The 22,255-nt window shown below is 34.4% G+C and overlaps 1 protein-coding gene across 10 annotated transcripts in view; it reads right to left on the minus strand.

The window, feature by feature from the left end:
* The window catches only part of EFR3A (EFR3 homolog A), a 103,977-nt gene that overhangs the window by 21,602 nt on the left and 60,120 nt on the right, over positions 1-22,255 (minus strand). For 6 of the 10 annotated variants that reach the window (XM_030938285.1, XM_030938288.1, XM_030938290.1 and 3 more), the window contains exons 9-19: positions 21,961-22,096; positions 19,772-19,939; positions 14,540-14,654; positions 13,566-13,617; positions 11,093-11,265; positions 10,698-10,773; positions 5,498-5,659; positions 4,750-4,881; positions 3,585-3,652; positions 2,170-2,297; positions 1,138-1,188 (exon numbers count right to left, since the gene is read on the minus strand). In XM_030938285.1, coding sequence (XP_030794145.1) covers positions 1,138-1,188; positions 2,170-2,297; positions 3,585-3,652; positions 4,750-4,881; positions 5,498-5,659; positions 10,698-10,773; positions 11,093-11,265; positions 13,566-13,617; positions 14,540-14,654; positions 19,772-19,939; positions 21,961-22,096 — 1,261 coding nt within the window. The remainder of the gene's footprint in view (positions 1-1,137; positions 1,189-2,169; positions 2,298-3,584; positions 3,653-4,749; positions 4,882-5,497; positions 5,660-10,697; positions 10,774-11,092; positions 11,266-13,565; positions 13,618-14,539; positions 14,655-19,771; positions 19,940-21,960; positions 22,097-22,255) is intronic. The other 4 variants (XM_010380302.2, XM_010380303.2, XM_030938292.1 and 1 more) reach the window with 1 other exon arrangement.

Genomic DNA, 22,255 nt, shown 5'->3' on the forward strand with positions numbered 1-22,255 from the left:
TTTATCAACCACATTATTATGATGCCAGGCATCAATAGTTCAATAAACTTTAGGTAGATTATCATTCTTTCTCTAGATCCAGTTATCACTGTGTTTCAATCATTCATCTGCTTTTCCCACTAGATTGTATTCCTTGAGGATAAGAATTGCATCTTAACATCTTGCTACCCTATGAAAGTCATAACAGTGCCTGATATATATTAAATTGTAGGTACCCAGTAGAAGTTAGAGAAATAAATAATAAAAATCAATCTGGATATTTCTGGATGCGTGAGCAATACTTGAGCCCCTGAAAAATAGTGAAATCAAATAATTTATTAAGCAACTAACTGGAGAGGCTGGTAGTGGTGTCACCTAATCATTTAATTCAATTTTAGCCTCACTATCCTCATTTGTAAACAAAGATAATGCTACCTTCCTCACCAAACCATTATGAGAATTACATAAGAAAATGAATACAAAGCACTTATCACAGCGCCTAGCACACAGTGCATAATAAATGGTAGCTACTATTGTGATGATGATGGGTATTGCATGATACACAACAAACTAAATATGTTCTGCTTTTTATTTTAATATATTGTTCTTAAATCCCTTCAAGTTTTTTAATGCATTATCTGATGGTTACACAGCAAAAGGAAATTTAATTACAGATTCAGTATCCCATAAAATATCACTGTTTATTCTGTTTCTGCATTAAGGTAGGATACTCATGCCACAGACAGGTTCTAAACTATGTCTTTACAAATCAGAAAAATCTATGATTTCTATGCAGTTATACAATTAAGTAGACACTAAAACATTCAGAATTTTTCCAGTCATTGGCAGAGATGGATTATGAGAGAATACATCTTTTTTAGGGGTGGGAGGAATCAGGGAAGTGCAGACCATTTGTTAAAAATTTTAACAGTACCACAGCTTTCATTAAAAATTGTTAAGAGTTAAAGGAACAGGGTAAAGAGAAATAACAGGGGTAAAAATAAACTATGGCTATAAGGAAGATAAAGGAAAATAATAAACTAATTACAGAAAATATGCAGGCCACTGGCCCCATTTTCTAAAAGGCACATTTTATTAAGCTATTTTCCCAGAGGACAGGTGAGGGAAAGGGCAGGCCAAACTGACAACTGGATTTACCTTTGTGCTTGTGCCTGGGTTTAAGAGGTTTTTTGCTTGAAGGAAAGAGAGCTAAATTCAAATTATAAGAGTTAAAATATTTTAAATGTTTTTTAATCTTTTAAATTATAAAGCTCTAATAATGTTTTATTGTTAGCACTTGTATTTCCTCAAGGAGTTCCTGAGGAACACAATCTTTTACAGCATAAAATTTAAAAGAAAATGCAAAAGCACTCATTAACATCTCAGACTGTTATGAACAATTATTACTGTACTAAATGTATGTATTTTGGATCCACGTTGTTTAAAAAAAGCCATTTACAAAGACTGCGCTACTTGTAGTGACTAATCCAGAAATCTTTCTAAGTGAAATCAAATGGTTCTCTTGTAGAACAGAGGTATCCCCAAAGAAAGAATTAACTCACAAAATTTACTATTTATATAATCACCAAATGAAAATGAAAGTATAAGACATAAATTCTTTGATTTTAATTTTTACAGTAAAGGTTGAATACAAGACACTATGCAATTTTACCTTCAAACAGAATTATTTCAGGCAATGGGAAGAATAGAAGGAACTATATAGGTCACAGAGAAAAAAAAATCCCTAACTCAAAAAGTTTGTAGTTTTATTTATATAACAACAGTCTTGTACTCTTTCAAATAACAAAAGTTGTCTAATTCATTAACCTCAACAATCACTTATCATTAAACAATTTTCATCAATTTCCATAACTTAAATAGAATATCATTTAATGAGAAAAGATCTCACTTTAAAATATACTATTAAATAAAATATTAAGTATTATAACAATAAATATTCAAGGACTTGATTTGCTCGTGGTAAAATCATATCTATGTTGTTAGAGATTTACTGAAGGTTTTCAATAGCAAAATTAAAAAACAGAAGTAAATACTCTGAAGCATTTGAAAATGGCTGGGCTATAGTAAGGACACACACCAGAATTAATTTTCATTGCTAACTGGGTAATGAAAAAATTACTATAACATAAGCAATCACCAGAGTGAGAGTTCTAATTATCCTCCTCTTACCTGTTACTTGCGGTACATACGGAACTGACAATCTCTCAACACTATATCCACTTCCACCTAGGGACTCTGCAATCTTGTTGGTCAGAAAGTACAAATCTTTTTCATGCTTCTCTAAAGATTTTGGAAGCCTGCCAATTTCATCAAAGCAACAATCATTCAGTATTAAATTACTGAGCAAAAATAAGTTACTATGGAAAACATTCTAGAGCAAAAGCCTCAATATTCTAAATATAAACACAATGTAAACTGTAGTAACAGAAAAATCAGTATATTTTAGGCAACTAATTTGAGCTCTTTAAAAACACATAGTATGCGGTCCCATATATTAACCATTCTGCAGTGATTCTTCTCCCAGTAACATTCCAATAGTGAATTTAGCCTTATATGACTCTGTTGATCTTCACTTGTTAAGTAATAAAGAACACTAAATGTAGCTTTTATTGTCATGTTAACTAAAAAGTGTACTGAGAGACAAAATAAAAATGCAGCCCACTGACTGTTAATGAAAACCATATTAGCCAGCTAAGTGTTAGGAAGTACTTGCCCACCCACATAAGGTTTCACCTTCCTTTCAAACTGCTTGATATTATCTTACTGATGCTTTCAATATAAACTGCTTTTATGGCCCAAAAGTTCAAACAAAATATTATTCATATATATACTTTTCTTTAGAGAACAAGAAATAATGCAGGAAATAACACTGATTTTCCTTAATACATTCTTTCTTCCACAATATTTTGAGTATTGTTACCTATTACTGAACGTCTTCAACAGGATACTGTATTCTCTTAAAGGTTTGATCATTTACATATGAGAACATAAAATATGCTGTATTTAAGAGACATAGCCAACATTTTTTAAAAAGTGGGGTAGGTTTTCTCTCTTTTTTTTTGGAGATGGAGTCTCGCTCTGTCGCCCAGGCTGGAGTGCAGTGGTGTGATCTTGGTTCACTGCAACCTCCGCCTCCTGGGATCAGGTGATTCTCCAGCCTCAGCCTCCTGAGTAGCTGAGACTACAGGCACATGACACCACGCCCAGCTAATTTTTGTATTTTTTAGTAGAGACAGGGTTTCGCCATGTTGGCCAGGCTGGCCTAAAACTCCTGACCTCAGGTGATCCACCCACCTCGGCCTCCCAAAGTGCTGGGATTACAGGCATGAGCCACTGCGCCCGGCCAAGTCTTACTCTTAAAAAACTTTCTCAAGATTGACTCCATGTTGTGCATGAGTCAACATCCATAATGCGCAGGTCCTTTTATAACAAGGGAAATAATTAAATGAATTAAATGACAGACACAAAATGATGATTAGTATAAAACACCAGGAATTACTGTAACAATATTTACTCCTTTATAATTATTACTGATTGGTTTATCAAGTCAGTACCCCATCCTTAAAACATAAAGATTAACATACATGCACTTATCTCTGAAGATATGCTCTGGTAGAAAATAAGGGGCTTCCATAGTTCGAATTTCAATAACCTAAAAAATATTCAAAAACAGAACAAAAATAAAAAATCCCACCCCTCAGGACCTTGCTATAAAAATTTGGAAAACAGCTTAAAAACAAAACAACTTTAAACATTTATAAGAAATACCATCACTGTTTTTGAATTTAAGCTAAGTTTACAGCCCAAGTGTACAGTCTGTTCTGTTTTCACATCTATTATTTTTAAAATTTAACAGATAAAACTGTGACAATAAAATAATATATAAAGCAAAAAATGATGACACATTACATTTGATTAAGCCTAGTATGATAAAGCAAGAATATTTTGTAAATCGCTTTACAAATCACCATCCTCCACCTGCTGCATTACCTTTTGCAGCCTGTGTACAAGGTCTCCAGGCACTTGTGTGGTCTAGCTCCTCCAATGAACTGTGAGCAAAGAGGTACTCTGCTTTTGTAATACTTAATTCTCTAGTGGTGGGCATCAATTATTCACTCAAATATCTGATTAATGAATGGATGAGTTTTGTTTCTTAGAGTACACTAAAAGCCTACATTTTAGTAAGGACTAAACGATGTGCTTCCAATTTAAGAAAAATAAAGTTCTCTCTTACAGATGTCTTTAAAAGTGGACTTTTTCTGCTAGGTAAGTTGGGGGCACTGTAATGTTTATTAAGTCATGCAAATAACGATGTAAAGAGTTACTGCTAAAGAAAACTGTATTTGAAAGACATAGGACAATTCTCTGAGATGCACACTAATTATTCAACTTTTGAGATCTGCCTCAAGTAGTTTAGAATAAACAACAAAAGAGTGTAATGTAAGAAAATTTAGATACTAAGATTCATAAGGGTTCAAAGGAAAAAACTCACAGAATAAATTACATAAGGTATTCTAGAAGAAAACCATATATTGCATTCAACCACTACATTAAACTATTGTAATAAAATAACATTCATCTAAGAAAATATAAAAACGGTAGTTACAGTTTTAGCTGTAGTTTCAGTTTACTGGCTGTATATTTTTATAGAATTATACATAATCACCAAAGTTAAAAATAATCACCATTGGAATAAAATTAGCAATTTTGTACAAAATTCAAGTTTAAGGACTTTTCTAAATACATTACCTTGCTAACATGCTGGCAAAATGCAGGGACAGCTATCATCTGACTTACAAAGTTGAGGTATGCTGCAACCAGTGCCATGATTCCACAGCGATGGAACATTGGCAAATTATCCTCATTGATAATTGCACTGTCCTTTAATAAGAAACAAACACATCAGAGAGATCAAATTCTTATGCTCCACCAGCATTTTCTGATTACACTGGAAAACTGCAGGTAGTCTGGAAAGCTAACAAAAATGCCATTTTATCAGAAGTTATTTTCTAAAACAATTCTGAAAGGAAAATAAATGTTCATTTACAAGATTTTTCAACTTAAACTCTCTTCCCTAGGAAAGCCTTTCCTGTTCTCATACACACACACACACACGCGCGTGCGCATACAGAGCCACTGCCTACTGTCCTTCTATTACATAACACTTATGCAACTCTAATTAAACAACTGCATGTATGTCACTCTTATGTAATGACTATCCCCCAGGGTAGGAAGTGTGGGTACAGGGGTACAGGGACTGTGTCTGTCTTCTTCTTCACAGTATATCCCTATGGCCTTGAAGGGTAGTCAGCACACAAGTTGATGCTCATGCAACATATGTAAAAGGAACACAATGTGATCACAGTCTTCAGTATTTTAGATTTACAACTAGATAACTCCCTTTTAAAATTCATGTCCTTGGATAAAGGCAATACTTCAAAGACGGTGTCTGCTTTATAAAAAATGTATTCTGCAGTGAATGGTTATGAAAGCATACCTGTAAAGCAATGGCCAATCGAATGAGATCAATAACTACTTCTTCATTAGCCAGTTCAATAGTTATAAGAGCAAGAGAAGTATAAAGTAGTTCATAGTTTTTCTGAACGTTGTCTTCCTCTTTACAACCCAAATATATGTGCCGATATAGCTGTTGCCCATTCTGAGGATAAAAGACAGAGGAAACAGGTAATTTTGTTTAAAATGTAAAAAAGGCAGATTTCACATGCATACCCTTTGACAGTATAGCTATGTTATTATATAGCTTAACATGGAAATGAAATTTAAGTTGATGATCAGATGGTCAAATTCCAATTATTAATATCAGTCACCATGCTAATATACAACTACAAGCTAATGTTAAAGTTGAAGAGAAACCCTAAATAAAAACAATGAGTAAAAAATAGTTCCTGTGCTAACGATGAAAATGTTTTTTAACAGTAATTTGAAAAAACAAAACCAAATTATGGATTGACTTGAGAAAAAAAGTGAAACGGATGGCAGAATACTGAGAGATACTTTGGCAATACAGCCTCAGCAATGATAAAGAATACTGTGCTGAGAGGAAATGTACTCAGGCTCTCTTGACTGGGGAACAATCCCTGTGCTGTGGGTTAGCCGTACAGAGAAGAGCATCTGCAGGTTCTGTTACATGTTGGCATGGAGTCTCTGAAGGCAAGTCTAAAGCCTATTAACAGGGAAGAGGTTACAGAAACTCCCCAGGTATTGCATAGAGGCTTCCCCTAAACTAGACTGATCTAAGTAAATATCATTATAATAAAGATTTATTATTTATTATTATAATAAAAGATTATTAAAGCCTTTCCTTTCTAAAGCATTCCTGGATATAGGTGCAATGCCATTTCCAGTCACAGTGGTGATATTAACTCAATTAGCTCTCAACCCTAACTGTCCACTGGAATCACTGGACAACTGGAATGACCACCATGCTCTTGCCCTCCCCACTTCTCACTACTGTCCACCCTCCTCCAATATCATGTAACTGGTCAGTGGCAAAGTATCAGTATTTTTCAAGTATTAAGCTACCCATGTGGTTAGAATGTGCAGGCAGGGTTAAGAACACTCATTTTTCCCATGTGGAGAGACTTCAGGCTTAACATTCCAAGCCTGTTTCTCAGAAGGTTCTTCTGATCATTTTAGGAAAAGAAACTGGGCAAGAGCAGCACAGACTCTTCTGAAGCCAGCCTGCCTGTAACAAGTATGCATTCTGCTCTGTTCTCTATTTAATATGCACTAAGGTCCCATCCCAGTAAGGCGGCCTGTAGTTCTCCAGCTGTGACAATGACTCACTGGTTAAGTCTGCATAAATCTGTGGTACAGTGTTAGTAAGCCTTTTTTGGCTACAGATATAAAGCTACCCTCCAGATTCCTTTATTTCTGAAGTTGTTATTTTGGTTTCCACCTTTCTGAATCCAGAGTTTGTCTCTCTCATTCTTTCTCTCTCTCAAACACATACGGTTTCTATACTTGGGTGGGGAAAAGAAAACTTTATGTATTGGGTCCTCTCAAAACCTAAGAATATTCTTGAATTCTATGGTTCTAAACATCACTAACAAACATTAAAGTGGTGCATACATATGTGAGAATTTAGACTTCAGGTTCCTTAAGTAGTAAGTTTGTTTTTAAAAATTACCTACTACATACCATATTAGATGAAATAAAAAATCTGTAATATGTAATGTAAAAATACAAATAGGTATAATGACTTTACAAATTGGTATGGCATTATCCAGTGAATCTGAAAAATACATAACCTATTACTCAGCAATTCCTCTCCTACAGGCCTTGGAGAAATGGGAGTTATAATACACAGCATAACACATGTACGAGCATGTTCACAGGAGCACAGTTCATGACACTCATTAACTGGAAACAATTCAAATGGGTGCCAACAAAAGAAAACTTGTGGTATATTCATATCATGGAATACTATTAAAGCCACACACAGATGAATTTTACCAAAATAGAGCTGAATTAAAAAAACTAAACTTAAAAGAATACACAGTGTATGGTTCCTTTCACCCAAATAACAAAAACCGGCAAAACTAAACAATATAGTTCAAGGAGGTAATGTATATTAGGTTATCAAACTGTAAAAAAAACTCGAAGGAGTCAGTTTCCATCAAAGTCAGAGCAATGATAGTGATTACTTGTAGGAGAGAGGATGGAGTTATGAAGAAGACAGAACATGTGGGATGCTTTTGTTTATACTGTTGTTCACCTTAAAATAATTAAAGTAATAATTTCCGTATATTTTATATTTCATAATAAAAAGTACTCTTTTCTACATAATTCCTAGATTTGGTGAAACATTAACAAGAGCCCTTTCACACGGTGAGAAACGATATACTATAGACTGAGTTGTAGACTCAGTGGTGGGCGCTGTTTTCTCTGGAAGAATACACTTCATTAGGAAATTACAGGTGAAGTGATACCTCCCAATGTATAAGGGATTCCAGCCCTGGAACCATTTTTCAAACAGACTCCGTATATAAGACGTCCCTAAAACATTCAGATGGAGTCCTTTTAGGCTGGGTAGTAATCTGAGACACAGTTGCCTGAACAAACAATGTTAACACAGAAAATATACTGTCTATGCTAAACTAAGATTCTCTTAACTAAAGGCCAGTCCATTATCCTGTGGCTACAGAACCCATCTTTTTTTCTTTAGTTCTTTGCAGAAACTTCTCTCAGTTGCTAGTTTTCATATGAAAATCAAACATTTTTACTGATAAAACAAATTGGAAGGTAAATGAAAAATGGCGTCAAACTATAAAAATAAAATTTTGACAAAGGAAAAAAAGTGTGAACACATTGCTTCTAAAGAGAAAGACCCAAAAAGGAATGGTTTACATTAATGATAACAAATGCTTAGCAAGGAAAGTTATTCTGAATTATAAAACAGAGGAACAACTAATTCAGAAAACAGTTTAAGGATTCAAAATCTAACATGAATAATAGTCTAATCTTGCTGTTAAATTACAGCCTTTCAAATTGGTTGACTAGCAAAATAAACAGCAGAAGTATTATTTCTATAACTCATAACGGATAAAATGAAATCCAGTCTCAATGTCCATGACTGTTTAATGTCATTGTATAAAGTCAGTAACTCAAAAATCAGTTATCAATTGAGTTTCAAAATTCATTATATCAGTAATGATTAAAAATTCCTCAGTATGGAATCAGCCTAAGTGTCCATCAACAGATGAATGGATAAAGAAAATGTAGTGTATATATATATATATACACACACACACAATGAAATACTATTCAGCCTTACACTAGAAGAAAATTCTTTCATTTGTGACAATATGGATGAACCTGGAGGACATTATGCTAAGTCAAACAAGTCAGTCCCAAGAAATACTGCATAATCTCACTTGTATGTGGAATCTAAAAAAGTTGAACCCACAGAAGTAGAGAATGGTGGTTAGCAGGAGCGGGGGCCTGAGAACAAGGAGGAGGGTAATGGAGAGATTATTGATCAAAGGTTACAAGGTTTCAGACAGATAGAAGGAGTTAAGTGTTGAGATCTATTACACAGCAGGGTGACTCTGGTCAGTAACAGTGTATTGTATATTTGAAAATAACTAACAGAGTAAATTTCAAATATGTCACCATAAAAAAAAAGATAGGTAAGCAAGAAAATGGATATGTTAATTAGCTGGATTTAAATTTTCCACATTTTATATATATATAATCAAAACACCATATTGTATCCCTTAATAAATGTATATTTATAATTTGTTAATAAAAAATATTTCAAAAAATTGTTTGAAGTTCCTCAGTTATGTAGAATAACTTCATTAGTTAGATGAGATAAAGAAATAAAAAATAAAAATTGAGAAGAATTAATGTATCTGTCCTACTTATTAACCAGTTTTTTGATACACAGTATAGCCTCACTTAAATTTTTTTTTTTTTTTTGGAGACAGAGTCTCGCTCTGTCACCCAGGCTGGAGTACAGTGGCGCAATCTTGGCTCACTGCAAGTTCCACCTCCAGGATTCACGCCATTCTCCTGCCTCAGCCTCCAGAGCAGCTAGGACTACAGGCGCCCGCCACCACGCCCGGCTAATTTTTTTTTTTGTTTCTGTATTTTTAGTAGAGATGAGGTTTCACTGTGTTAGCCAGGATGGTCCCAATCTCCTGACCTTGTGATCCACCCACTTCGGCCTCCCAAAGTGCTGGGATTACAGGTGTGAGCCACCATGCCCGGCCAACCTCACTTAAATATTTTATTCAGTGAATCACATTAATTTAGGAACGGTGATATTTTGTAAATTATTTTTTAAATGAAGTTTTAAAATGGAGTTAACTTGAAACACAGCAATCAATAGTATAGGTACAGATAGTAACACTAAAGACGGTGTCAGGAGAAAGCATGGGCTAGTAAAGAGGCAAAAAAGAACATGGATTACAGGTCTCTGCACCTAGCTTCCTACGGGGCTGTCTCCTGTTCCTTGTACCTCTAAAAATAGGCTCCCTTAGCTGGCAATACTGTGTTTGTTGTAAGGGCAGCTGGCAGTGTCATGGTTATCGTATCTCTCAATGTTGACTAAGTGTCTAGCAAATATTAGATGCCCAAGCTTTGGACGAATAATAACTGCAAAGAAAGTTTACTCAATATGCAAATAACCATAAATATCATAATTTTCTAAATTCAGCCATTTGCCAGTAGACCTACAGAATTTAAATTATCATCATGAAAATCCAGCAAAAACTACTATTAGGGGCAGAGATCCTGCCCAACTCATCTTTATATCCCAAATAGTGTAGAAAACAATGCCTAATAGACAATAAAAACTCACCATAGTTAATTTATTCGATGGTGACAGCTATTTTCAGAGACTTGAAGCTGTCTACAAAAGAGCCGCTAAAAGAGGAATCAGTATCTATGTTTTTCAGTGGGAGAGGATTGCCAGGGCAAGAATTATAGGAAGATGTTTTACTCAGAGAAATTAAGAACTACTACAGCAGCCCAACAATACAATGTTCAAACACAGGCTGGAGGAGACACCACCAGGGATGTTATACTTGAGGGAGGTTGATGGCATCTTGAGGTCTTTCAATTTCAAAATTCTATGGCTTCATTTCAAGGTCACAGATCAATACAAAACCACCTAACAATTCAAATGGCTGTAATTTACACTATGCATTTTTTTTTTTTAGATGTCTTACCTTTTTCATGAAACTTGTGTCTTGTCTACAAATTTTTTCTCTTTTTATCTTTAGGTCAGCTACATCTGGTATTATTCTAGAGACAATCAATATATCATTTTTAATGAATAGCACATTTATTTACAATGTCACATCTTATATGGAAAATTGTATTTACACTTAAGAGTTTGATAAGCCTGTAATACTACTGAATTGCTTCTGAAGAGTACATATGTGCCCTCCAAAAATTTGCTATCTTAAAATATATTGATTAAATTATCTCAATACCAATTAAACAAAATTCTGGATTAATAAAACCTGAACATGCTAGATTTTTAAAAATCACAGTACTTACATACACTAATTTAGCAATTGAAAAACATTATCATTAGATACATTTCAAAATGGCATATTACCTGATCCCTCGAAGCTTTGCCCTATTGTCATGGCGATCCATGAGATTATGCATTACTTCCAAGACCAACTGTCTCAGTTCATAGTCTTCCATGAGAGATGGTGATAACAAAGGATCCAGGAAAGACCCTGGAAGTGCAGTAACAATCGTCTTTGCTTTGTATCCAGAGGTCACCTGATTATTGGGAAGAAAACAATTTTGTCATGAGTCCTTTTTTTGTAACATTCTCATATTGTTTTATAAGAACCATAAACTGAGGAAAGAAAACATGGACAGAAGCCTGCAGAGAAGACATAAAGGAAATGTGCAAAGTAATGAAGGATTTTGGCTGGGCGCGGTGGCTCACGCTTGTAATCCCAGGACTTTGGGAGGCGGAGGAGGGTGGATCAGGAGATCAGAAGATGGAGACCATCCTGGTTAACACGGTGAAACTCCATCTCTACTAAAAAATACAAAAAAAAATTAGCCAGGCACAGTGGCGGGCGCCTGTAGTCCCAGCTACTTGGGAGGCTGAGGCAGGAGAATGGCGTGAACTCGGGAGGCGCAGCTTGCAGTGAGCCGAGATCGCGCCAATGTACTCCAGTCTGGGCGACAGAGCGAGACTCCGTCTCAAAAAAAAAAAAAAACAAAGTAATGTAGGATTTTGCTGAATTTACAAAAACATCATTCATAAGGAGAACAAAGTTAGTAACAGCATACATTTACCACATGTTAGGCATGATTCTAAGCACTGCATATGTATTAACTTTGTCCTCACCATATCCCTGTAAGGTAGACCCTAGTCAATCTCATTCATAAGGAGAAACTGAGGCTCAGAGAAGTTAAGGTTAGTACGAAACAGATATAAGGAGCTTAGGTGACAAACAGTAAAAGTAAGACCTGTAAATTTTAAATTTAAGTTTGCAAATTATTTTCTCATTTTAAATTAGGCAGTTGGTTAATGGGAATACATTTTCATTTTGGGAAGTTGTACTTAGTTACTTGATTGACTTTTTTTTTTGAGACAGAGCCTCGCTCTATCACCCAGGCGGGAGTGCAGGGGCGTGTGGTCTCTGCTCACTGCAAGCTCCGCCTTCCAGGTTCACACCATTCTCCCGCCTCGGCCTCCCGAGTAGCTGGGACTACAGGCGCCCACCACCACGCCAGGCTAATTTTTTTATTTTTAGTAGAGATGGGGTTTCACCGTGTTAGCCAGGATGGTCTCGATCTCCTGACCTCGTGATCCACCCGCCTCGGCCTCCCAAAGTGCTGGGATTACAGGTGTGAGCCACTGTGCCCAGCTGCTATTAAACATTTTAAGCATACCACATAGATATTCATTCAGTTGACTATATGGTATAATCAGGATGGCAAGGCAAAATAATTTACTTAGTGAATTTGTCTAATATAAATAAAGGCTTAGGATCAAATTAAATTGCAGGTGGGAGATCTAAACATATTTACAGGATTATAAACATATATGGAATACTTAACATTTACATTCAGGCATTTATTATAGGATGGAGGTAGTTTTATAAGTCAGCTGGGAAACCGGTGGGACAGCTGTCTACCCACCCGGGAAATTCATACCACATATAAACATGAACTTCAGATTAAAGTTCTAAATATAGAGAGCTAAAATTTTAAAACTGCTGTAAGAAAATACAAACAAAAGTGTTTATATCATCAGAGGAGGAATGGAGTTCTTATATAAGATACAAATGAAAAAGTACAAAACATATAGAACAAACTGATAAATCTGGCTATATTAGAATTCAAAACTTCTATATGATAAGGGCCATAAACAGAATTAAAAAGAATTAAAAATAAAACCATACGAGGTATTTCTGCACTTAGGTATGAGACAGTCCATTTAAAAAATGAGATCATGTATAGTAAACATTTCTAGGATAAATCTAAAAGATACTTATTTCGAAAGGATACATAGGTGTTAGCAATGGCTGAATCAAATGTACAATTGCTAGAAAATAACCAGAGGATCTTTCATTCTGGGTATACTTTTCCTTTTTAGCTATTGATAGCCACTTCAAATTTTAAATGGCAAATATTCATTTTAATGAATTATTTTCCCAATCAGAAGCAATTATGTGGTCAGTATGAGAAAGAATTAGCATAATATGTTGAAAGAACTTTGGATTTCAAATATGAGTTCTGTTTTTCAGCCCAGCGACTTTGGTGGACCTCATCAACTCCTTCTACTCACAGCCTCTGAGCCCAGGTATCTCATCTATAAGATGGCAATAGTTTCTGCCCTCTGTATGTTTCATCATTATGAAGATCAAACACAATGACAGAAGAAGTGAGAAATAAATATATTTTTTATAGGATAATGTTTAAAATGAAGAACATAATAAAATACTAACCATAAACAGTAACTTACTTAAGAAAAGAAAGGTTGTAACATGAAGCTATTCAATTAATGCTTACAGTAATTTAAGGTGAAGTGTGTCCTTTATTTGTCTTAAATGCCTTACCATAAGCAAAGATCTCAGCAACATTATCTGAATCCTCCTGGTTCCCAAATCCCTAAAATATACAAAAAGCTGGAATTATTATACTAATTAGCATTTGTATTACTTCATTTACTCCAATTACTGATTTTAAAACTCTATTCTTATTGGCTAAATAGATTTTATTTTTATAACAGTTTTAAGTCATGGCTCACTTTACATGCCAAAGTAAAATTCATGTGAATTAAAACTATTATCTTTAAAAATATCAAACTAAAAAATTTGTTATTGGCTCTCAAAACAGTCCTATGCGTGTGATGACAAGAAAATTTAATCATATAAACAGACAACTAAACAACCCAAATTAAAAGACATTTTACATTGGAGAAAATAATTACTACAAACATAGCTGATGAGTATAATTTCTCTTTAACAAATATGAATAAACAGGTAAGAACAATTTTTAAAAATAACAAATTAATGGTCAAAGAAATGTAAGTCGAATAAGATACTATTACTTCCTTATTAAATTAAAAAAACAAAAACATTCACAAACAAAAACTTTAGCATGTTATAAAACCAAATAAAATGTATAAAATAAGGGGGTCAGAGCACATAATCTTTAAAATCACTTTCAGTTCTAAAATTCTAGGAATAAGCCACTATTTCTGATATACTGATACTAATTTTTAAAATTTATACAGGAAACTTGAAGCTTAACCCTGAATGTGTATGCACACACACACAATGTCCAGGTCAAACAATTTCTAAAGATGGAAAAATCTCAGAATTTATAAGCTGAAAATGATTCTAAAGGCCTAAAAATGTTAATTCAATTGCTTAGCAATCTACTGTCATAATACTACTAACTGCTTTCCATAGGAATTTTATTACTAATGATTTTTAAAAAAACAAAACTTAAACATTTTCTAATTTCTAGATTTCTACGATAAAATGTAATTCAAGATTAAGTTCAAATTTACAGTCTGAGAACATACCCTAGTTGACTGATATCCAAAGTATGGGTAGATGTTCCAAAAACAGGTACTTTCCCCATAATGAACATCATGATTTCTGACCTCTGATAATCTGGTAGGTTACTTCCAAAAAATCCTATGAAAGTATTAAGATAAATTTTAGAAATTGAAAAAATCTACTTTTCCATGTAATACAAAATTATTTTTAGCCAAAGTTTTCAACATGTGGTAAAACAATCACTGACAAGTCTGTATGCTACACGTAACATTAAAGGATATTACAATTTCATTTGCACAAAATCATTTAGTTAGGTACAATATAAACTGTGTATAATGGACTGATAGATAAAATGATAAATATATCAAAGTCTTTTTTATATAATTATAACAGTGACAAACCAGCACTGACTTGAGTTGACTGGAGTTTAGGAAAAGGAAAAATATTGCCCGGGTGTGATGGCTCACACTTGTAATCCCAATACTTTGGGAGGCTGAGGCGGGCGGATCACCTGAGCTCGGGAGTTCGAGACCAGCCTGACCAACATGGTGAAATCCCATCTCTACTAAAAACACAAAATTAGGCAGGCGTGGTGGCACATGCCTGTAATCCCAGCTATTCAGGAGGCTGAGGCAGGAGAATTGCTTGAAACTGGGATGTGGAGGTTGTGGTGAGCCAAGATCGCACCACTGCACTCCAGCCTGGGCAACAAGAGTGAAACTCTGCCTCAAAAAAAAAAAAAAAAAAAAAAAAAATAGAAAAGAAAAAAAAAGGAAAAATATTTTGGTACTATTTCTGATGAAACTCTAGTTCACATATTGTGCGCCTAGATTTTTGTTCCAGTAATCAGGCCACACATTGGTAAAGAAGTCAATAATTAGTCACTACTCTGGTTTTCCAGGATTGCTCAAATATCTGAATGTCATTATAATAAGCCAAATTTACAGTTTACAAACCCTGTGAATTAATTCAACATACATAATTCAACTGATGTAAAAAATAAGTAAATAACTTACTTGTCATTTTTCTTATGCAGTCTAGTTTCTGAGAATATTTTAAATTTATCTGCTGTAGCTTTTGATACTTCCTGGTCACAGAAGATTTATAACCTTTAATTATTTACTCACACTTTAAAAGTTTCTTATTTCTTTGAAAGATTGGAACAGACTATCAAATCATGGCTGTTATGTTCCTTTCTTAAAATTCAATGTCGTCATTACAGAAACTTTCTGCATTTTTAATATTTTTTAGGAATAAGCTGACTTTTCAATGTAACTGTTCAGCTTCTATTACTGGAGTTAATGATCTGTTTATACAAACTCAAACTGTTCTATTCATCATTTTGATTGGACCTAGGGGTAAAAGTCATTTCCCACAACCACGTACATTAGCAGTCAAAACTCTTGTAACCTTAACATGACTCCATCTCCATAAAGTATATTACTGTAGTTAACACTTACAGAATACATATTTATGAAATAAGAAACTATTTTGTACTTGGATCCTCAAAATAACCTTATGAGTCTAAGTTCTCTTATTTGGCTCAGTTTCCTCTTGTGGAAATGAGAATTAGAGAAGTTAAGAACTCTTACCAAAAAATTACACAGCTAACATTAGGGCCTGAGATAAGGGTTATTTATTCCCAAAGCCTATGCTATTATTATTATTCTATAATTCTTCCATACAACTAGATACATTCCTAGTCTTGCAGAAAACTGGACACTGACCTTCTATTTCAAACAAGTTAGTTATTACCACAAGGACGTAAAGTACCCTGCACCTAACTACAGTACCCTGCACCTAACTACAGTAAAAGTTTGGAGTTAACAAGCACTATCATACTTCCCTGTATTTAACATTTGTATCTCTGATTCAAGGTCATTCTTCATGTTTTTCAACTGTATGGAATAGTATTCTCTAATTCAGTGGTTCCCAAGCTTTGCTGCACATTAGAATTACCTCGGGGAGCTTTTAACATGCTGATGCATAGGCTACATACCAAAGTAATTAAGTCAGAATATCTGGGGGTGGAAGTCCAAGCATCAGTGGACTGATCTTTTCTAAGATCCTGAGGTAACTTCAATGTGCAACAAAGTTAAGAACCATTGTCCTAAGGAAAAACTCTTATTTTTGTCTCCCAAGCATACGGTCAACTGAGTCCACTATATCTGATGTTAATTAGACACAAGACTATTAAAGACCTAAAAATAATAACAGTAGGAAAGAAATGCAACTAATGTATGCTTTAGAATTGCTTTATTTTTTTAACTTAAAATTGGGTAGGAGTCTTCAATATGATTAGCTCTAAGGACAGAGTCACCAAAAGCATCTCATTCTCTATACCTACTGTTTGTATTTGAACTACGGAACATAAATGAGTCCAGAAGAAAAGAACACAGCAGGTAGCTATGTTCTTCACTATTTTAAAGGAAAGAGGAGTTGGCTAACAGGCTGATAACTTAAAAGTGCAAAAGCTACAGCAGCCCTGTTCCATGGCCCACCGACAGGAATAACCACACGATCTGACAACTGCCAGAATACTGAAAAATTAAAAAGGAAACTAACAAGGAAACCAGATTTTTGTTAAAGTTTGATTTTGAAAGAGAAATCTTACTGTGCCACACTGCATTTCTTTCCTCTCATTTTTAAATTCTTACATGTTATTCTGAATGTGTTGTATCACAGAAATATGGCTTGAGTCTTCTGTATATACACTTTATAATAAAATACTTAAGAAACAATACATTAAATATTCTAGAGTGAAACAGTAACACTGAATTAATTAGAAGTCATTAAAGCAATTTAAATCGATTCTGTGAAATCAAGATTAGCTGATTTAACATCCTCAAATATCACAAAAAATCTATAAATAACCCCAATAAATGTAAAAGTCACCACAGAAGCGAGGTTCACTATACATTAATAATAATTGTTTTAAGCAATAACTAGAATGTCTATGCTTTATTATGACTCCATGGTAACGCTGGAGTTTATTACATTTTGTCTTTTCAGTCAGTCTCAAAATCTTAAGTGCCTACTCTGTGTTAGTGTGTTGAATGAGACACTCCTGGGTATTTTCCTTAATGAGCACAATTTCTAGACATGTGATGAGACAGCAGCTAGATGAAATAGAGGTACCACTCCAAGCAGATCAACAAATGCCTCCACAAGGTGAGAGCCCCAGGTATCATGAAGCCCTAGTACAAGAAATGGTGTATGCATATGTCCAATAAATAAATAGGTGGTGTCAATGGAGATGCACAATCCATGTATGCATATCCATAAAACTTTAAAAACAAGATGACCAAGAGAAACTCTGCTTTAAGTATCCCAAAGGATTATTATAAATAAGTAGCCCACAAGTGAAAAAATTACCCAGATAAAAGGCGTAAGCCTAGTTTCAGAAGAAATATATATACGACTCTACTATTAATTGAAACTATTATTAGGTTAGAAATTAGGTACTAAACCCCAGGAATACAATTGTGAAGTTGTGAAATTATCATAGCAACCAGGTGGTTATATTAAAATATGACCTGGCTATCCTGAAGAAAATACTGAAAGAAAAAGGTTAGAGGAGAAAAATAGCTTGCTTGCTTGAATTTGTATTTATACACAGTCAGATTATTTCATTTCCAGAAATGTAAATTCTCATGGCTGTTTTCTTAAGGAAGCTCTTCACTCTTTGTCCTTTGACCATCGTCAGGACAAAAAAAAAAAAAAAAAGGAAAATTTAAGAAAGAAAGAAAAGCATATGATATTAAAGTCCAAGATATTAGCATTCAGATATTAGTCTCTAATACTATTACCCACTAAAAGCAACCACAGCTCCTTTGGAGAAATGACTAATTCCAGGGCTGGGGCAGAAAGTATAGAATTCGTCTGGAACAGCTTACCCAAGTAAGGCAGTGCTTTAAAAAAAAAAAAAAAAGATTCAGGAGGGTTGGGGGATGTCTTGAAGGAGCTCCCATGAGCCAAATCAGGGACAATCTGAGCATCAAAATGATGAACTATAGTAATGAATTATAAACCATGAACATATAAATCCATTGAGTTCATACCAATAAACAAATACATGCATTCTTACATACATAGAGAGGTAGAAAAGGGGGCTCCCGCTTACAATAGAACATTGAGAGGCAACTGATAGTTTTGGAAGGAGTGCTAGAGTTTAAAAACCATCATTTTGCAGCCGTCATGGTAAAGACTAATTCAGACAAGAATTATGAATGAATGCTAAATCTAACCTTAAGTCTGGATGAAAAGCAGAATATCCCCATGGTCTGAAAGTGCCTTCTCAGAGGTTGCTTATTATTTACAATGGAAAAAACTAAAACCATATAGTGGAGGAATATAATAATGCCTTAAGTGATCAAAACTAATTTAACGAAAAAGGAGCAAGTTACAGTGTGTACCTCTGGATGTGCTAATCTGAGAAGAACATATAACGTATGTAGTATTCCAGCTAGGAATATTTAACTTGAATTTAATCACAAGGAAACACCATTACAAAACCAAATGAAGAACTTTCTATTTTTAAAAAAGTGGGAGGGGGACTTTACTCTTAAGAAATGTCCATGTCATAATGGAAATGTTCCTGACTAATGGACTTAAAGAAATATTACAACTAAATGCAATATATGGTCCTAGACTGAATCTTGGACTCAAGGAAAAAAGTCAATATAGTACATTATTGGGTTAACTGATAAAACTGAAATATGAAAGGTTGATTCAAGTACTGGATCAATGTTAAATTTAGTGATGTTGACAATTTAACTCTGGTTATGTTAAAAAATACATTTATTTTTTGGAAAAATACATCAAAGTATTTAGTAGTAATAGGCCATGATGTATGCCACTTCTTGTATCTCGCGGTTTAGAAAAAAATATGCATGTGTATGTGCGTATTCCCACATATACATACATACACAAAGAGACACACATAGGGAGAGAAAGAAACAGAGAGGGAGAGAGAGAAGGGAGGAAGAGATGCAGGAAAGACAGAGTAAAAGCAAATGAAAAAGTAAATGCCATAAAATGTTAATAGTAGATGGATTCGTGTCCTGCAGATTTAATGGAACAACATAGTGTTCTTTGTTCCATTCTCACGCTTGCTTATTTTCGAAAATAAAGTTTTCAAAAGTTTAGGCTATCATTCATCTTTGACAAATGTACTATAATAGTCTAGGACTTTATGTGAGAGCTTTGTATATCACTATTTTACATGACAGTTTTGAAAAGTGAAATGTACTCACCTATTGTTTGGATGATAGCATTCTGCACAATCTTCTCATCATTGTCTTTGGAACTTGTGTTTAAGCTGACACTGACTACAGATCCCCCCTGTAAATCATTTGCTTCGAATTCAACACTGAGACGCAGATGTTTCAAAAGGGTGTTGAAGACTTCCAGCACTGTCGGACCTATAAAGGATCACTTATGTGAGAAGATACATGTTTCTAGTATTGCATATTTGAGGTCAATTATCTTATTTCTCCACAAATTGTTTTTGTAATTTTCTAGTCAAAAATCCATAGTAATTTATAAACTATTTCTTTTTTTTAAAAAAGAGTAAATGAGAAATAATTAAGAAAGCCCCCTCATTATACCAACAAACACTGGGCATTTATGAGTAACTCACTGTTTGAATCTCTGGTTCCATCCTTAAAAAACGTGTATGTGCATACAAGAATTACCAAAAACTTTCTACCTATTTAATCTTATCTGTTCACAATAATGTGTACTAGGACAATATTTAACTTAACCTCTGGGTAAGAATCCATGAAATTATATAATATAGCTCACAGAAGCATCAAATATTTATTTTGTATCTTTTGAGACTGAGGAAGGGAGAATATGCCTCAATTATGAGACAGAAACTACCTAATTTATTAGATTCAGGTTAACTGCATTTGTTCTCTTGCTTTTTGTTCTATAAATTCTCTGCATATGTTTCTACCACTGCTTCTGTCCACTTTAGTTAGTGGGTTTCACTTCTGCCTTTTACTCTTGATTCAAGCTTCTTCAGGACAGGTAGCCATGTTTAAATGCCTCTTCAAATGTATAGCGCCTAGCACACAGTACCTAACACACAGTAGACATCAATCAATGTGATGATTCAATGTATCATCTATGTTTTATTTCATATTTCCAATTAAATAACTTTGCAATTAAATAACCTGTTTTATCTCTCTAAGTTACAAGATAAAATAGAAAATTCATATCCAAGATGCCCACCTTTATTTGACAATAAAAGAACAAAAGAATACAGTTGGTCCTCCATATCTGCAGTTCTGGATTCACAGATTCAACCAACTATGGGCTGAAAATATTCGGGGGAAAAAAAACCCACGATAAAAAAATAAATAAAAAAAAAAGCAATACAGTGTAACAACTATTCACATAGCATTTACACTGCCGTAGGTATCGTAAGTAATCGAAAGATGATGTGAAGTATATGGGAGGGTGTGCATAGGTTATACGCAAACACTACACCATTTTATACACAGAACTTGAGTACCTGCAGAGTTAGGTATTCTCAGGGGTCCTCAAACCAATCCCCTGCAGATACCGAGGGATGACTACATCATTACATAATATATATCTACTTTGAGTTTCAAGCAAAGAAACCATAACCAGATTCTCCTTCAAACTTCTGTATTTCTAATATGCACTATTCCATTTTTGTAGTTACATGTAGGTATAATATTATAATTTTTGAACTACCCCTTCTTCTCATTACCCCATTATCAAATCCTATCAACCTGACATTGTTATTCCTGCTGCTTCCATGCAAGGGCAAGTTCTTTCCCTCATGGATACAATGGCACTTAACTTGTTATTTCTAATGTGCCCTACATTTTGCTGCCAGAAAAATTATCCTATAGCACATTTCTCATGAAGATTACAGCAAATCTTTAAGGACTATTAATCAGATAAAGGAATATGTCCACAATTTGGCTACGACTTAATTTTAAAGCCACTTCTCTGACTTCTAAACTAACACTATACATTCTACCCAAAAAGGGCCACAAAAATTTTTGCTTGTGCTAATCCATTTTCCCTCCCTTCTATAAACCCTGGCTTTTTTTGTGATATGTGATCAAAGCTTGCCACATATTACAGTATTAGGTGGAGCTGTCTAATCACAAGTACGCTATCAGTTTCTTGTCTCTGCATTCTCCCAATGTTCAGTATATAGTGAATACTCAATAACCTTTATTAGAAGAAGGAAAGGGAGGAGGAATTGATGTGGAGGAAAATACTTAACTGTGCACTAAAGAAGCCTGAAAATAATTGCACAAACCCAAATTTCAAAAAGAAAAAATTATTGTACATCTAAAAACATATAGAAATATTCTTAAAGAGTTCTTCATACACTGCTATAATTACTGAAAGAACACTTTGAACCAGATTAATGCACATTTTATTTACTGGCACTCACCTATGGAACCTTTAGCAGCAATGGCAACAGCCTCTAACAGAACCTGAATAATACCTGCCCGAACCCGAGGAGCATCTTTTTTACGAGCATCAAGGTGTCCTAGAATCTCCTGGATCACATGGTGAGAATACTGAGCCTGAATGAGACAAAACAGTACAAAGATGTATAAACAAGTACATGTACCTTGGCAGAATTCCTAAGACTGAAAAAAACCACCTGACACATAAATGTCCAATTAGTGACTGGTGGTAATGTTATGAGACAATAAATAGCCACAATACAAAGTCATTCTTTT

This window comes from Rhinopithecus roxellana, chromosome 9, assembly GCF_007565055.1.
Source record: "Rhinopithecus roxellana isolate Shanxi Qingling chromosome 9, ASM756505v1, whole genome shotgun sequence".
In the NCBI taxonomy this organism is placed as follows: Eukaryota; Metazoa; Chordata; class Mammalia; order Primates; family Cercopithecidae; genus Rhinopithecus; species Rhinopithecus roxellana.